We start from the raw sequence: 19,293 nt of genomic DNA on the forward strand, positions 1-19,293 counted from the left end.
ATTATTTATGTGAGTGTATAAAGAACATCTAAATATATTTACTAAAATGAAGTTAAAAATAAAAATAAGGTTTCTGCCTGGTCTCTGACGAAAACCAACTAGTTTTTAACAGCTGTCAGGCCAGTGAAACCTTATCAAAAATAGACCAATAGGAGGCGAATACTGTATATAGAAGCTGTCATAGCTGGCATGTTTCCTATAAGGTGTTTCCTAGGGCAACTCGTAAATACCGGCGAGTTTATTCCGTAAGCTTTCTGGTCAAATTTCATATGAAAATTTATAGTCTCTATATTCGGCTTTGAAATAATGCTGGATTTAATATCCACTTAATTTTTATAAGCATCTATTTCTTTATTCATTAATTCATTATACTTATATTATTTCTCTTGATTTATGTGGATATTCCACAAATTCAGTACATTAGTGGTACAATATTACGAGAAATATCTATAAAATTTGAAAAATATACTCATGAAACAAATAATAAAAGGCTCTGTTTAATAAACTTTCTGAAAATAATAGTAACAACCACAGCATACAAGAGAGACACGAACATCGGACAATGCCAAGTGCAAATACGATTTCTAATAATTATATTTAATAATGAAAATGTACCTAGCGGTCGTCATATCAAACTCTGGGCCAAGGCCGTTCACCTAGTATAAGTCGCATTCATTTGTGGTTCGTGGTTGCAGAGATGTACAATTTTCAAATCGGAACATTCTTTTTGAAACATCCTGTTCAGCAGTAATGCGCAGAATGCAAATATTAGGGTGCGCAGCAATAAATCTGAACTACAAGTCAGAAGGGGAAACAACAATGCAACTCTTTTTTACACGAAAATAATTAGCAGACAGACACAGAAAAAGAATTACAAATATATAAGAAGAAGATAATGTTAATAGCTTTTCACACCTATTACTCTAATTCGCTTTTTTATGTGTGTGTGTTCATGGGGCTGGTCTACCTGCTCTAAGGGAGCAGGGTCATTTAACAAGGTCATTTAAGAACTCTAAGGACAAGGAGTGATGGCACCACGTTTTGAACCTAATGTTGATTAGAGAAAAAAAAGTAAAATGGATATTGATTTTATTATTAATAATAACAGAATAGAAGATATTAGCCAAAAGAATTGCCATTACTCTCACAGCTGCTATACTAATGACCTGCATCGTACACAGCATCCGAAAGAGAATACCATATAATCTATTTTATGTAAAAAAAAAAGTCTTCTATGCCATCCAAAATATATAGAGTCAAGTGCTATTGGTATCAATAGCACTTGACTGTGTGTGTATGTGTGTGTGTGTGTGTGTGGGTGTGTGTGTGTGTGGGTGATAATCCGGTTCTTTTTTTTTAAAGCTAAAACAGTTGGTAAAGGATAACTTTAGGCAAGGTTGCCCAATATTTCCTACACTACATGTATTTTACATAGAGCCATTGATCAAGCTTATTTAGAGTATGTGAGCAGTTGTAGACTTGCAGAAGCCTCAACTGAACTCAACTAAATAACATTAAGTGTCTTGAAGAACAAATTCATTAGTATAGACATTCTCTATATTACAATTTACAATATTGGAAGTGTAAAGATAAATGAAGAAAAGTACTTCAATCATTTTATCAGAATCCGGTGGAGAATATCATTTGCAATTGAAATTTCTCTGAAATATAGTGCTGTCTCTCCCAATGCTATTTTATGTTAGTTCTACCCAAAAATAAGAACCAATCCTATAATGCATTTCAGTGGCGGCTAAGGGTTATAAAATTCAGAAACACTGTCGCTGTCCTTTTTCTTTGTCTCGAGGGGGGGGGGGGGGGGGCAGGTGAATAAATCTCGGGGAAGAGAGAGAGAGAGAGAGAGAGTTGGATGCATTGTTCTTCATGTCAATTTAATTTATTTATTCGACTATTTAGCATATAAATAATGTAATATTATAGTAGCTGTCTGGGTTTTGAATAAATTTCGAGAACCATCTTTACAAAGTAATGGTAAGCAGCTCTTGTATTGCCTCTTAGGAGTATTCTTCGGCATTGAGCATGCACAACAATTTGTTGAGATTAAAAATCATAAAACAGTTGAAGCTGCATACAGAATAGTGCGTGTCGGAAGCCAACTTTCCAAGTCCTATCAGTGGTAGAACTGTTTAATCAGAACCACGATTACAACTTAATCATAGGCCATATACATCTCAATGGTTAGACTAAAGATTTGAACGGTTAGGCTTCGATCGAATAAATAGGATTTTGAATTACCAATCTGAGACTCAGGTTTTCATTTAGATGTGTGTTGGTGCCACGTAAGTATTTTAGGATGATAGATGAGCGATGAGTGTGTTGAATTTTAACTGAGTGGCACGATGCTTAGAGATTAATGACTGCAAGGAGGATTGGACCTACACAGGACCTACAAGGACCATTATTCCTACACAGGAAGTTGCGTAGTTGAAACCTGGTGCATCCATCACACAGAAAGCTCATCAAGGGTGTAGTGATAGGGTATGGCACAAGGAAAAGCCTGGTGGGTGGACAAAAAATGAAGTAGAATGACTGGATCCTGAGGATGTGATGGAGACACGAGTGCCACAGATATTTGCCCGTTAGGAGGAGGGAGGAAACGGTGCACTGACTGTTTGTATCTTTCCGTATGGGTAATCTCCATTTGAGGGATCCGGTTAAATAATCCAGATTTCTTTTTTTCTCTCTTTAGGTTTCCGCTGAATGGATAAAATGGAAACCGATTGTCGTCATCGCCTGGCTAGCTCCGTACGGTAGTATGTTTTCTTACCATAACTGGAGATGTTTTACCGAAAAGAATCGGAAGATGTTGTACTACAAAACCAAAGATAACCTGTCTGGTGTACTGGATGGATCGACAAGCACTCTTTGGTTGGAAGAACTTTGATCGAATTTCATCCAGGATGGGAGGACCATTTTCTAGAGTTCTTTCAACTACGGATGAGTTAATCTCAGATGGTGGTAGAAGAGTTTTTCTCCCACTAAACATACAGAAATTGCCTCTTCAGTACGCACAATGGGCAAATATTACAGAAACCTCAAAAATTTGTGACACGAAAAATGGAGTTTCTTCCTGTTAAGCAGCTTTTCAATGAAGAAAAAATGAATACTTTGAATTGTTTCTTAGAAAATTACAGTGATTGGGATTCATGTCTATCATGATCGTACGTGCATCCAACTCATGATGAAAATAAAATACATCATTACTTTATTAATGAACAAAAATAGTATGGCAATATTAAAATTATTCGATAAACAAAGTCTTTTCGGGAACTGACCCTTTTGGTAAAGCGAGGGCATTCTTCTTATTAACTTATTGAGAGTGAGTTGAAGACACAGAGAAGTTCTCCATGGCACGGCCTGTTTAACACAGGTATAATCCAAACCATTCGATTCAGACGACAAAATCTAGAAGATGTGAAATTGCCTTTTGGTCGAAAAGGGACGTCTGTCGATTCCTGGGTTGAACGCGAATAACTTTTCTAAGGGCTTTGTAGTTAATCGGCATCGTACAGGGATGGTAGGGATTTCCCACAGGACCGTAAAACGAACAGACGCAATTAACATAATACGCTATCTCGTAACGTTAATTCCTTTTGCCGAAATTACCTCATTTTTTTTTTTTAAAGCGATCTTATTGTATAAAAGATGAATTACAAATGAAAGAGGAATCTAAGTCAACTTAATATTGGAAGATTTAATTACGTACTTAAAGTAGTTTCAGAAAAAGTTCTTAAAAGTACTTTTTCTGAAAAAGCAGTTATCTTTTTTTCTGCGAAAAGTACTTTACTTTTTCAAAAAAGTACTTACGTACTTAAAGTACTTTTTTCTCTGATATATAAGTCTTATCATTTTAAGAGTGCAATATCAAGGCAACTCATATTGAATATTTCTACTTTCATATGCTCTCAATTCCTTTCGAAATATCATTCGACTTCTGTCTATAAAACAAAATGGACATTTTTTATAATCATAGTTTTTAACAACAACAACAATAATAATACTTCAATACTAAATCTAAGTTTATCTCAGATGGATTCATTCACTAATATTCTTTCTTAATCTAGACATGAAGAAGAGACGCAACCTTAGATAAGATTTTAGAAATTGACGATTTTAAAATTAATAAATTTTCAACTTAAATGAACACGCGTTATTAGATGTATACTTTACAATGATTCCTTTAGACTTTCTAATTTGCTATTCCTGGTATTCCTCAATCAGGAATTGATTTCTTTCAGTGCAATGTTGATGAAAAAGGTCAATGCTTTCACTGTTTTGTGATGATGTTTGAGGAGAAGAAGGCTTCTCACCTTCTCCGTTGAAGACTCTAAGAAGATGATCAGCTACCTCTCTCGGTGAAGACGCTCTGGTGTGTCGAAAGTAAAACTTGTAAATCGTTCCTTTAGTGATGAAGATCTTTGCAGAGCAGATGATTTGTTGTTTGTGCATGAACAAAGCTGAAGTATTATTCTGTGAGCAGATTAGAGCAAAGTTGTATTCCGCGACGAACACATCAATTTGTTATCAAAGAGGCACTTCAAGTTGATACGGCGAACGTTTCTAGTTCGATCACACAGGAGTAAATTTGTGTATTAGGGAAGGGATGTGGAGGGCATGATCCACGTTTTCCATTGATTTCCAGAGTAAGGTTTGACAGTTCTACTCCGTTAAGTTTGATGACACTTGGATGGATTCTTTGATGAAGTTGCTTGGGGTGTGTGTTGGATTAATAATTACTCTCTCTCTCTCTCTCTCTCTCTCTCTCTCTTTCTCTCTCTCTCCTGTTTTCTGCTTCCTTCTCGTTATCTAGGACTTATACAGCTCGAGCAACTCATTCTTTTCCTCTTCTTGCTATTGGGAAGGATCTAACATGCTATGATAGGCGCAGACTCTCTCGTGTACCAGCGATGGTTCACTTTTGCTCATTAGATGACTGTTTATTTAGCACTGGTTGTGATTTTTGTTTATTCTTCCTCATTGTTATTTTCCTAGACCACTTTTTTTTTTTTTTAACTGTTCTCTTCCATTTCTCTACGGATGCTTTTAGATGGTGCAGAGTTCTCCAATCGCTAGCGTAACTGCTTTGAAAATGCAGTATTGGTATAATGTTTTGTATTCTACAGAGGTTTGCCAACAAAGAAAACAACAAAGTGGTTTTTTGTTTTATTGAGTTTGTCCTCTTTTTTGTTTGCTTATTTCTGCCAGTTTATCTTCTGGTATATTAGTGTTGGCTGCATTGTCAGCTAGTTTCTTGTTCTTGAAAATTATTTATTTTATTTTATTTTATTTATATGGCTCCATTTGTGGTAGTAGAAACAATGAGAAGCTCTAGCGAAGCAATGCGTTGTAGCTACTCCTTGCACTTCCGTGATTATGCTTGGTTTTGAATCGATCGTGTTATTGTCGAATGGCATCAATGCCTGTCTCCTGAAGCTTTTAAAGTGGGAGAAGTCGGGTATGCTGGTAGAGAGCACAATATTATGATTTTGCCTGTTATTTTTCTATATTTGGCTTAATCATTTTTTTAATAATTTTGTTAATCATTTTGTAGCTTCTTCGTGTGGCCATTTTAGGATTTTACTTTTGTAGGAACCAAACTGATTGGCAAAACATTAATATGATTCATCAATATTAATGTCCGTTTCTCTTAATATTCAGAAACCACCAGGTATCATTAAAGTACATTTGAATGGCCTGAAACTCTTGACACGTGACATTCTTGAGCGGAATGTATTGCAACTTCTAGATATTGCTCCTAGTGTATTCCTCATTGCAGAAATAACAATTCCTTTATCTCTGATAACGACATTAATTTTTTCTCCACTGCTAAAGTGTGCGCATTAACATTAACAGTCCTGATGGAGAACTTCGTGCGGAGTTATTTGTAACTATATTTGCCTCAGAAGGAGAAGCTGGTGGCATTTGTCCATTTTTGTATTGTTCGACTATCGATGCGAGAACCTTGGCTGGCAAAGTGCCAAGAAGAGTCAATTCGTGTTGAAGGGAGAAAGAAATAAGGCAATGTACGAATTCATCACCAATACGCGAAATCACGTTCTTTATACTTAAAAAATTTCCGATTGTTGTACAAGCAAAATAGTTACCACTTTAAAAACTAGAATTTTCATAAAAGAAAAGCTAATTTTCCGACGTATAATAATAAAAAAAACACTCATCCCACGAAACACATTGATTACCCTATTATCGGAATGGATTCGCCTTCTTCTGTCATGCGCAGAAGTGTCGCGGGGTCTCGCATCTGTGGTTGGACAGTATTGGCCTGAAAGTGGGGGGGGAAGGCAGTTTACAGTCCTCATAGTTCATCCCTTTACAATTGAAGATGGATACAGAATTTTCTAGGAATCTTTTCCGTCCTCCACGTGCAATCTTTCGTACCCTTTTTCTGTAAACCTGGATTAGATTAGTATCCAAATTAAGCAAAGTTTTTTTATTATCTTTTAAGATATTTTTAATTTGTTTTTACATAGTCCGCGAAACCCTGCTCTATAGACCCAACATGGAACTTTTTAAAGCCACGTTAAACGTCCAAAGTGCATGGTGAGGAATCTCACCAGGCAATGAAATTCATCTCCTACCTAAAAGACATTCAGAAACATCAGTGTCCACAGTGGGATTCGAACTTGCAGCCTGTTAGTTGGAAAGCTTTTGAGATGCTATCAACTCGGCCATCCAGGCTTGCATAAATATTTCATAAGTTATTTGTTTACAAACATCTTTGGTAAGCACTTTTTCATAGCGTTAAGTAAATTCTAAAAAGATTGCTATTACGACTGCTGCCCAATGCTCCCTGAATACAGTAAAAACAATCAGGCATGAACTAGAGACTTGCAATGGTGACTACGAGGATGTAGCAAGAAGAAAGATCCCTAGCAGACGATCTGATTGCGTTCGTACAGCAGAATTCCTCGCAAATCTGCAGGAACAGGTGTTGAAGAACCCTGGCATTGGAATTCGGGCTTTGTTCGTGGAGTTGCTAACTGTAGTCAAGCCCTGGATAACAAGGGTAGCCAATGGTAGGCCGTATGTATGGCAGCAGGATTCGGCCCCTTGCCACACCTCTGGGAAAAGTCAAAAATGGTTGTCTGAAAATTTCTACGACTTCACCAGTCCAAATGTTTGGCCTCCAAACTCCCCAGACCTTAACCCCATGGATTATTTTGTATGGGGCGCAGTTGAAAAAGACACCAATCGCACTTCCAGTAATACAAAAGCCCAGTTAATGGATAAAATTAAAACAGTTTTTGCGGCCCTTCCCAGGGAGACTGTAGCATCAGCTTGTTCGAGGTTCCGAAGCAGAATTGAAGCTGTGATCGATGCTAATGGTGGTTATTTTGAGTAAATCTTGTTGATAGTATTGTAATTAACTCTGCCTGTAATGTTTTTTTGTCAATTCATTAAATTTAATAGATACAAAGAAGATTTTCTTTTTCCTTACGAAACTGTCAAATTTATCCCGAACACCCTGTACATACATATATACAATAAATTATTAAAAATTTTAATAAAAATTTAAAATTTTTTCCTTTAAGTCATAAATAATTTAAAACCTTATAAGAACACCGTTTAGTTTTTAATATCCGAATTCTACATAAAGTTATCTTTTAATGATGTATCAGAAGTATTTTATGAACATGATGCCAAACTGGCATTACTACTAATGCATAAAAAGCCTTTTTTGAAAATGGTGCCGAATTAGCACTGAATATGAATATATCACTATGAAGTACAAAGTATATAATATAATAGTGTAAGGCATCTTCAAATGCATCGTTTATATAATAGCGTAAGGCATCTTAAAATGCATCGTTTATATAATAGCGTAAGGCATCTTCAAATGCACACAACGATACTACAATTATCTGCATACAATGCCATTTATTGCCCACTAACAGTATATTACAATCCAATTTAAAAATGGAGAATGGAAAGACAAGCAGCAATGATAACATGATAATTAGAATAAAACAAATTAGAATGTAATGAGTATATTTTATAGATTTTACCAGAACGTTTTGAAAATATTGATAGACATTATGGATAATTATTAGAAAGAATGAAATTCCTGATATATATGCAAGAATAATCAATGAGACATCTGAATTACTATTCAATGTAATAATTGATTAGATTATGAAAATTCAATATGAAAATATGAAGATCTTGAAATTTGGAAGAACTGAACTATACAGATGATTGTTTCAGTATAATCAAAACAGTCTGATATATGCAAGCAAAATCAGAAACACTTGAAAGGTTGGATTCAAAATAAATATAAATTCAGTTTTTGTTTGTTTCTGGTAAAATTTTGTTTCTTTTCTTTTTTTTTAGGGCCATATTTGGCATTTCATTATAAATTTCGCACGTTACAATTTCCTGTGTTTTAATTTTGATATGAATAATTCTAGGAGGATGGTCTGAAAAGTTCTCGGCCTAATGAAAAAATGAATTTATAATTTCAAAATTATTTTTATTTTGTAACATAATCTCCCTTCATACATTTAATAATACATACTAATACATTTATTCCAGCGATGCTCCAGCGCCATTATCTCGTCCCTGTAGTGGTTCTCAGTAAGATCTGCAAAATACCACTCTACAGCTGCAATCACCTCTTGATTCGAAGAAAAACGCTGACAGGCGAAGAAGAGTTTTAGTTTTGGGAAGAGATAGAAGTCAAAGGGAGCTAAATTTGGGGGATAGGGTGGATGTTTCAACAACTCATAGTGCAGATCCCTTAATTTTCCCCTTAGCAAAACGCCTTTGTGGGTAAGTACATTGTCTTCATGAAAGATGGTTTTTTTCTTCTGCAAACGGGGTCTTTTCTCACGAATGTTTTTCACCTAGCCTGGTTAAAAGATCGGAATAATATTCCCTGGTTATTGTTTTACCCTTTTCAAGATAATTAATAAACAAAATACTTTTATCATCCCAAAACACCAATGCGTGACCTTTCCTGCTGATGGAACCTACTTTGTCTTCTTTGGGGCTTAACAACCGGCTTCTGTCCACAGTTTTGACTGCTGTTTGGATTCTGGTGCGTAACGGTGAATCCAAGTCTCATCCATAGTAATAAATCGACGCACAAAATCGGTTTTATTATTGTTAAAATGCTCCAAGCACTATTCAGAGATTTTCATGTGAGTGCCTTTTTGATCTGCTGTTAGCAAGCGCGGCACCCATCTTGCGCAAAGCTTTTTCATTTGCAATTCTCCATGCAAAATATATCCTACACGTTCTTTTGAAATGCCTATAGCTCAGCAATTTCACGCACTTTTTTGACTCGCCGGTCATCCAATACCATATCGTGTGCTTGATCAATGATTTCTGGTTATTTTACACTTTTTGAACGTCCTTCACGTGGATCATCTTCAAGGCCGGTACGGCCACTTATAAACTCGGCAGCCCAATTTTTAATTGTCGAAAACGGAGGAGAAGAGTGCTCATAATCTTTTGTGAACTTCGAATGAATTTATTTTGCTGTTAAACCTTCATTTACAAAGAATTTTATAACCGCACGATACTCAATTTTATCCATTTCAAGGGATGCAGACAACACTTTTGCTTGAGATAGCTGTATAAAACAAACTACTTGATAGAATGACTTGCAGTTTCAAATGGATGCTTATGATAGATGTACCAACTTAGAAAAAAATTCTCGCCGATAGTGTTGCCATCTATGGTCGAGGCCGAGAACTTTTCAGATCACCCTCGTATTCAATTATCGTTTATTTCAATTTCCTTTGAAATTTTAATTTTTTTCTTCGCCTTCAGAAAAATAATTTTTCCATGTTTCTCTTTCTATAATTGGTCTATTTTATGTACTCACATATATATTTTTTTTCAATGATTTCAGATCATTCTCCACATGTTTTTGTACTCCGTAAAAATCATATTCCGGTTGTTACAGATTTCACCTCACTATTTTTGATTTATAGGTTTTAATTTAAATAAAAAATTGTTGTTTATTTCAAAATTTCAAAAAAAAATGTTTATTTAAAAAAACTCAGGAAGTAAGATGTCTTAAAATGTTTATTAAATGTCACTTTTTCTGATAATAAAATAAATAAAAACCCACATAGTAGGATAAATAGAGAGAGAAAGAAACTGATTTGCCTGTGTAACTGGTTGTTTGGTTCACAATCAGCTGCAGTTTTCCTGGCACATACAATTTATATAATGAAAACAAAGAGACAAATTGAAATTTCTTTGTAAATACATTTTATATTTATTTCGGGATATTTACAGAATAGGAAAATAGAATTTAACTTACATAAATCAGGAAAAGTATGGCTTTATTTGTTGGAATAGGAGTGACTTTTATTCTATGATATATACATGACCGACAATTTTATTTTATTTTATTGATTTTTTAAACAAGGGCATACTCTTTTGTCTTATAAATATGTACAGATTTTTGCCATGTTAATAACTGGTGGATGAACAATGGTTTTCATTTTCAATTACCATTTACAAGATAATATTCGATTTTGTTATCTCAACAGCATTAGCTCAGGTAATGTTGCGCGTTTTCCAGGAATTTTCTCCTAAAAATGTAGATTTTTCTCATAATACTTTGTACAAATCATAAATACCTTATGTTACAGTAATGTAACAATTATTACAAAATGACTATTTCAACTAGTCAAACAGCATTAAAACAGTCATCCAAGTATAGTGAGCATTTGTCCGGTCCATAAACATGGATTTTATGCAATAATCGATTTACTAATAATTCTAAAAGAATAATCTGTAAATTGATTATTATTTTAGAAAATAATCAGTTTACACCTTTCAAATTAAAATTAATTATTATTCTCCTAATTCTTTATTATTTTTAAGTAGTAAAATAATATCAAAACACCTATCCAAGTATAGTGACCATTTCCGGTCCATAAACATGGCTTTTTATGCAAAAAATAATTTAACAATATCATTAATAATATTATTATTAATAAAAATAATAACAAGAAACGAATAATCTGTAAACTGATTATTCTTTTAAAAAATAATCAAATTTCACACCCTTTTAAATTAAACATAATAATTATTCTTATTTTTTGTTAATGTTCACTTTGAGTTGGGGATGGATCGTGAGATGCGGTGATTAATACCCTTAGAGGGTAATGGATGGCAATGCTGTAGCCAATGAAGTTCTAACTGAGGTTCGGCTATTGCTGTTACCCTCCTGCCATGATGAGAGCTTTAATAACTTTAAGTTCACATTAATCTCTTTTTTTTTTTACAAGAAACTTACAACTAGATGTATCTGAAGTCAAAAATCGCTCGACTTATACATATCACATAAAAGCCTTTCAATGGGAATATTTCCTATTGTCTTTCGAAAAAATAGTTCTTCTATGGTAGTTGGACTGATTGATCGTAGGGCTGGCAACATTAATAACAATTTTCCAAAGCGGAAAGGCTGTGAAGGGTAACTTGTTTGAATATATTTACTGAGTGTTAACTGGGCTTGATCTTGAAGAAATGCAACTGTATGAACATCACGTAAACCTCTTATTTCAGCGGCGCCAGTTGCAAATGCTGTGGAGGGAGGAAAAAATAAAGAAAGTAAACTAACTTTATAATTACGAGTGAATTATTTATTATATAATTGTCACTAAGTTAGTTATATTATTATTACTAAAATATTTTTAATTTAATCCATTTGCTCAAGAAAATGTAAATGATTTAAGTGAAGTTAATAATTAAATTTTGTAATATTTATTTTAGCATGTTTTTATTAACCAATATAATTTTATTATGGAACTTTAATAATATTATTAAATATTAGAAATTTTTAAATAAAAGGAAAATTTATTAATTATTATATGAAAAAACTAAAACACCTATTTTATTATTATATAAGATTATTATAAATAATTTTGAATTCATAAGATTTGATTGACACCTATAAAATAGAATATGCGGAAATTTGTAAAACTATACGTAAAATGATGAAACACGAACTTAGATCGTATAATGTAATACTAGGAAAATTAAAAAAACAATAGTAATACGAAGGTCCTAAGACGAACATTATCAGTTGGAACAAAGGAAATAGCTGCCGTAAGAGGAAAAAATGGTGAACTTATAAAAAATAAAGATACAATAATCAAAAGAATTCAGGAATTTTATATGAACTCTATGAAGACAAAGACCGGGACATCCAAGAATCATCTATGGATAACTCAAGTGAGGAAGAACATGATGCCTTTCTATTCTTAATTTCCTGCAGTGCCATCTCCACTTCACCTTGTGAGCTCTCAGGGGCATCATGTTCTTCATGGTCTTATAAAGATGGAATTATGGTAGACTTCTTAAAACTGGGAGGAAGCCCTGTGATCAAACAGCTGACTAAACTCTTTAATAAATGCCTAAAACAGAGAAAAATTCCAAAAAATTGGAAGAATTCACTTCTAATATTAATTTTTAAAAAGTGCAATAAGGAAGAAATTAAAAACTACAGACCTATAAGCCTACTCCCCACCATATATAATGTTTTCACAAAAATTTTAAATAATAGAATAAAATCTAAACTAGAGGGAATGCAATCCTGTGAACAAGCTAGATTTAAAAAGAATTACAATACTTTGGACCATATTCACACATTAAGACAGCTCATTTAAAATTCAATTGAACACAATAAACCCTTATGTCTGGTCTATATAGACTACGAAAAAGCATTTGATTCAGTTAAAACATCTGCAACACTAAAAGCACTTGAAACCCAGGGAACTGACAAACCATATATCGAAACACTAAAACATATTTACAATAATGCAACTTCTGTAATTAAATTATATAAAAACAGTGAAAAGTTCCGAATACAAAAATGCATCCGGAAAGGTGACACCGTATCTCACAAATTATTTACAGCTGCACTAGAGGAAGTCTTTAGAAGCCTTGATTGGGAAACAAATGGAATAAACATAAATGGAGAAATGCTGCATCATCTGAAATTTGCAGATGATATTGTCCTAATAGCAGATAATCTTGAAGATCTGGAAGAAAGGCTAAATCAGCTAAATGAAGTCTCCAGAGTAATTGATTAAAAATAAATAGATAAAAAATAAAAATATTGATGAATAAATATATTAATCATAGAACTGTCAAAGTTCAAAACCGTGAAATAGAACAAGTTACTTCATATGTATATTGGGGCCAATTGTTATCCTTTGAGGAATGTCAAAGAAAAGAAATTGAACGAAGAATTCACCTTGGATGGATGGCGAAAATGAGAGCCATATTCAGAAGTGACATCCCTATGAGTCTAAAAAGGAAAGCTTTCGACCAGTGCATACTTCCTGTCCTAACATACGAAGGAGAAACATGAACTTTAACAGAAGCCCTAAACAAAAAGCTGAGAACAACACAACATCGCATGGAAAGAAGTATGCTAAAAATAACATTAAGAGATAGGAAAACAAATACTTGGTTAATATCTCAAACAGTTCTCATAGATATTGTAAAATACATTAACATGTTCATTGACAATCACGCGATATCGCGCGAAGCGAGGACTCACCAAACGGCCGATCACGCGTTATCGCGTGGACGTCGCTAACTAAATAAAAAAATTAAAAAAAATTGGCCACCACACGAAATTCCAATTTTCAGCTTGGCAATGAAAGTGTTAAACAGACTAAGTGGTGATGAGCTGGCCATATTTCCAGATGCAGTGACGGGAGATGGACTAGAAAAACGAGAATGGAGACCAATGGATGGAGCAAGACGAAGACTGAGAAGAAGGTGAAGGGGATGAACTAGAACAAACTGCAGGAGTGAGGGGGGGGATGGGAGAGGCAGAAAACCGAGTGATCTGGAAAATCATGGGGGGGGGGGAGACCTTCGTCCAGCAGTGGACAGAACCAAAAGGTTAAAGAAGAAGAAGACTACATAAGAAAGTTGATAATATTCCATTACTACATAAATTATTACATAAATAAAATATATTATAATACGTACAGAAGATTCACTATTATCGCTTAGTATTTACCTGTTTTAAACAACACTATGGCTTTGATACACGCGTATTCTGTTGGATCTACGTGCATCTGTTTCAGTTTAGTGATTACGTCTTGAAAACTATTGATTTCACTCATAGTCGCTACCATTTTTTCGGAACTTGGAACTTCTGTGGTTAGTCCTGGATATACAAAAATAAATAAATAAATAAATAAATAATAATAATAATAATAATAATAATAAGTTTGTAATAAATCATTTGTTTTATTAAAGCATGGATTTATTTAAATTAATTTTTTGAGGGTATCTTTTTTAACATTTTTCTAGTTGTGAATAATTTTTTCAACAAGGATATTATTAGAATTCATATTAATTTTTAAGTTTTTATAACTGGAATTGTCAATCTAATAAATTTTAAAGGAGTCATCCTTTCGTGTCCATATTTATTTATTTATTTTTTTGTTTTTATTTTCCAAAAGTTTTCAATAGGAACCCACCTGCTGCTGATAAAAGGGGTCCAACTTCCAGTGGTAAAAAGAACTGAGCAGAACTTAGCACAAACAGCTCTCTCCAACCTTCTTCTAAAAGCAGCAGCTGGAAATGAAGTGGAAATGTTAAGAAAGAATAGTTCGTACCACATTTTACTCAATAATTTCAAGTACGTACATATTTCTAAAATTCAAGCTCTGTTAAAATTCCACCTCCAGATGGCGGCACTTGACACAAAAATAACAGCAAATCTCACTGGAATGAGTTGGCTTATACATTTATTTAATTTTTATTATTTAAATAAAATATTGCACATTTAATTATTAATTCGAATCATAATTTATTATAACAATATATAAGATATAAAATAATATATTCATTAAAATTTTTATACACCTTTTTATTAAATAAATGTAGATATTACAAGTATTTTATTGAAGATCAATAATTGTCCTGAGTGGGGGATCAATCGACCGTGAGATGCGGTGATTGATTCATTCATTCAATCCAATATCCTTGGAGGGTAATGGATGGCAATGCTGTAGCCAATGAAGTTCTAACTGAGGCTCGGCTATTGCTGTTATTCTCCTGCCATGATCAGAGCTTTAATTGCTCAATAACACCTTATCCATACACTGTCCTCTACAGATAACGGGGAAGATGAAAAGCATTCTTGCTTCGCCCCTTTAAGCCAGTCCTTATAAGGATATAAGGATAATTGTCCTTATATAAGGACTATAAGGATACTTGTTTTGAAGAATTTCTGGACGGAGTTTTTCTGCGTCTGGTATTGGTCAGAGTTTGATTTCGAAAAAAATTTCGAATTGGAATCGACTGGTGATGAATTGTGGACTTTTGTAAGTGATACTTGTTGCAGATGAGTTCTGAAGATCTTCCCATTTTATGCCAGTGTTTTTATCCAAAAAATTCGGAGTTTTGTAGAAGTGCCGGCCATGCTGCAACTGCACGATAAGCGTTTTTTTTTCCCTCAGCTTCTGACACATCACATTGATTTATTTTTCCACAAAAATAAATAGATGAGACGATATCTGAAGAAGTATATCGTGAATTCATCAGACTAGGCGAACTGCTTAATAACAACAGGCCGGGAAAGGTGAAACTTTATGATACGTTTCCCCCGCAAGCGTCACAGCCAATGATGCCGCTAAAATGGAGGAACAGTTGGAATCGGTGATCTCTACTCCCTCAGATTTTGAAGAGGTCCGCGCATGCAAGAAGAGCAAAAAACAACCGTAGAACAGTCCAAAGATAAAGAAATGGAACAAGACGGTCCAGTTTAGGACTCCACTGCTTCTCCCAAAGAAAAGGTGCCTCCGATCATACTAGCAGAAATGCACAGATGATCAGCTCTAAGATCTACAATGTCCAGTTTACACATTGATTACACAAAGGTCAAAAATGTGGTTGAGGGTATCAAGATACAGCCCGGCACGGTGACGGATTATAGAAAATTAACAAAAGAAATGGACGTCAGAGGTATTCAGTACCACACCTTCTCGTTCAGTGCAGAAAAAAAATTTAAAAGTGGTCCTCCGTGGCGTCTGTGAAGACTGATCAAGAAGAGATAGCTGCTGATCTTAACTTACAGGATCTGCCTCCTGTTAAGGTCAGCAGAATTCATAGACCTGACAAGACTCCCATGCCGTTAGTCCTTGCAGAGATCCACAACATTTATAAAAATATTTACAACTTAAAATCAATCTGCGGGCTCATCATCACACCAGAGCAACTCCGGAAAAGAGCATCTTCTGGGTAATGCCACAGGTGCCAAAAGTTTGGCCACTCCCGGAAACTGTATAAAGCTGAGTTTAAATATCTGAAATGTGGGGATAGCCACCCAACCAATATTCTGTACAAAGCCGAAAACTACCTCGGCTAAATGTGCCAACTGCGGTGGCCCTCATCCTGCCAACTATAAGGGATGTACTCAGCACCAGAAGAACAGACTGTTGGAGACAGCTAAACAGTCCTCCTCCTCTAGTACAAGAACACCAGAGGCTCCCTGCACCAGAGTCGGCGGCCTTCAAAGATAGAGGGTGCCAAAGGCAAGAAGTTATGCAGATGTGGCCCGTACAAACAAGTCAATACTAGAACAGAATCAGCCAAACGTACCTACAAACCTGACTAATTACGGCCTCTCTAGCAAACATGCTACAAGACTTCAGCCTGTCAAACCCTTCAGCAACCTCCACTAAAAGACTCCTACGCGAAACACAGGCCATCCTCACAGCACTTATAGATGAATAGAAACAAACTAATTCCAGCCTCTCTTCAGATCGTTGCATACAATGCAAATGGCCTCAGAAACAAAATTTTGAAGCTCCAAGATTTTACCCATAGATATCAACCAGATATTATTCTTATAAGCGAGACACATCTAAGACCCTCGGACAGCCCTAAAATAAGGGGTTATCTCTTATACAGAACCGACAAATTAAACTACAGAGGCGGCGGCACTGCCATCTTCATTAAAAATTATATCAAACACCATTCTGTAAACAACCCTCCAACCACTAATCTTAAGGTCACAGGCGTGGAAGTATTCACTAACTCTTCTGGCAGACTGAAAATCTACTCAACTTACAATCCACCTTTAAAACCTCTACTGCATTCTGATCTAAATGCTATCTTAGGCGTCAGAGGGTCCATCATTATTACCGGAGACTTAAACCCCAATCACTCTGCCTGGAATTGTAAACCTACCAACAAGAATGGCTGCATTTTTTCCAACTACATAGGATCAAACTATGTTGTTGTGGCAGGTCCCACCGAACCAACTCATCTCAGTACGTTTGGCACTGCTGGCATCCTGGATATAGCTATCCTGCAAGATATTAAACTTCAGTACAGCCTAAAATCATTGAACGAGTTGTCATCTGATCATAGCCCAATTATACTACAGCTGGGTAACAAGAATACCTGTCTCCTCCCTCTCACTCAACTATATCGTGGGAAAGATTATTAAAAGTACTCCCGGATTACATTGGACCTGTTTCTCATATAAGTGCAAAAGAAAATGTCGAAACCGTAGTCACAAGCCTCACCCAACAAATTAACTCCGCTATAATGATAGCCACCTCCTATAAATCTGCCCCCAAGCCTGGTCATCTGCCGAAGACATTATGAACTTGATCAGAGAGAAAAAAAAAAAAAAAAGAAAAGATTTCACTACACTCGCGCTCCACAAGACAAAACAGTTCTTAACAGACTAAATGGGGAAGTGAGAGATGCACTCAAAGCTCACAGAGATCAATTATGGGAAGAAAAGTTAGCCTCTATCTCCCCTACTGATCACCCTATGTGGGGACTACTGAGAAATATCCAAAAAAAAAAAAAGGCAGATCCCTTCTCCCCCATACTTTTCTGACCAGGGCCTTGTTCACACAGACGTAGAAAAGGCAGAAGTCATAGTAAAGAATCTAGAGGAGCAGTGCAAACCTTCATATGAAAACTTAGACTTCGATCACTTGTATAAAACTCACAGACAGGTCAGACACTCAACGCCAAAACTCCTGATACCGGTGCTGACCATACTGCACCCACATCACCTGCTGAAATATATATATTATAAAAAAATGTAAAGAACAAAAAAAAAAAAGCTCCTGGCGAAAAGCTTCAGTGAGCCTGACAATAATAATAAATGCAATCTTAAGGTTTACTATTTTCCTTTCACTTGGAAACAAGCTGATGTAATCCCAATTCATAAGCCAGGCAAGGACCCTCACCTGCCTCACAATTATCATCATATCAGCCTCATCTCCAACTTGGGTAAGACTGCAGAGAAAGTCATCCTCTCACGACTTCAAGCTTCAGTAAATGAACTAAACATCCTTCCTAAAGAGCAATTCAGTTTTTCGGCAACACCATAGTACTACCCAGCAGTTCCTCAGAATAGTGGAATATATTACCGCCAGCTACAACTGGCGTCAACACACTGGAGCTGTTTTTCTTGACCTATCCAAGGCATTTGACAAAATATGGCACTTCGGATTGCTACATAAACTTATCTCAGCCGGTATCGCACTGAAAATGGTACACCCAGTTAGGTCATATCTACAGAACAGAAGCATGCAAGTCAAGATCAATGGTACGAGCTCATCCCAGCGCCATATCTTGGCCGCAGTACCGCAGGGATCCCTACTAGTTCCATTGCTGTTCTCTATATACATGTCAGACATTCTGCACAACCAAATGTCATCCATCATGGCCCTATATGCGGATCAAACAGAATTATTAGCCAAATCTCTCCGGCCACACCTCATTACTAAAAAGCTTCAGGAAGCTTTCGCTATTCAATATTAAAATTCCCCGGCAGGCAGAATCAAGACTACATGTGCAAAGGCATCTAAAGCCATCGCCCAGATCTACCCCTTAATTAACAGGAACAGCAAGCTAAACATCAGAATCAAATTGCTTTTATACCAGCTGACGATTCGTCCCTTAGTCACTTATGCTTCTCCAGCCCGGAGCCATACCTCCACAACAAATATTATCAAACTGCAACTTGTACAAAACAAGTGCTCGCGAATGATTCTAAACGCCCCATGGTTCATCAGAAACAATCAACTTCATCGAGACACAAATATTCTTTATCTCTTCTCTTTCCTACAATCTTTAGCAACAAAGTTTTTCCTAAAAACGTTCATGCATCCCAACAATCTAGTTCAGCAAGCTGTAGCCTACGAGACAAGATTTATTCAAACATAAAAGACCAAAAGCCATTTTAACTTCCTTTAGCGACAGGGGCGAGCAAACTGCTCAAATTTTACCCTCACTGTA

General features: G+C 35.5%; 1 protein-coding gene across 1 annotated transcript in view; it reads right to left on the reverse strand.

Annotated features, from left to right (window-relative positions):
- Window positions 1–11,311: 11,311 nt before the first annotated feature.
- Window positions 11,312–19,293, reverse strand: part of LOC150096167 (nuclear receptor subfamily 2 group E member 1-like) — a 131,559-nt gene continuing 123,577 nt past the window's right edge. The window contains exons 11-13 of the mRNA XM_090409626.1: window positions 14,502–14,598; window positions 14,036–14,185; window positions 11,312–11,580 (exon numbers count right to left, since the gene is read on the reverse strand). Of these exons, the coding sequence (XP_090265752.1) occupies window positions 11,312–11,580; window positions 14,036–14,185; window positions 14,502–14,598 (516 nt within the window). The remainder of the gene's footprint in view (window positions 11,581–14,035; window positions 14,186–14,501; window positions 14,599–19,293) is intronic.

This window comes from Typopeltis vanoorti, chromosome 19 (genome assembly GCF_054136105.1).
Source record: "Typopeltis vanoorti isolate ZY-2024b chromosome 19, IOZ_Tvanoo_1.0, whole genome shotgun sequence".
Classification (NCBI taxonomy): domain Eukaryota; kingdom Metazoa; phylum Arthropoda; class Arachnida; order Uropygi; family Thelyphonidae; genus Typopeltis; species Typopeltis vanoorti.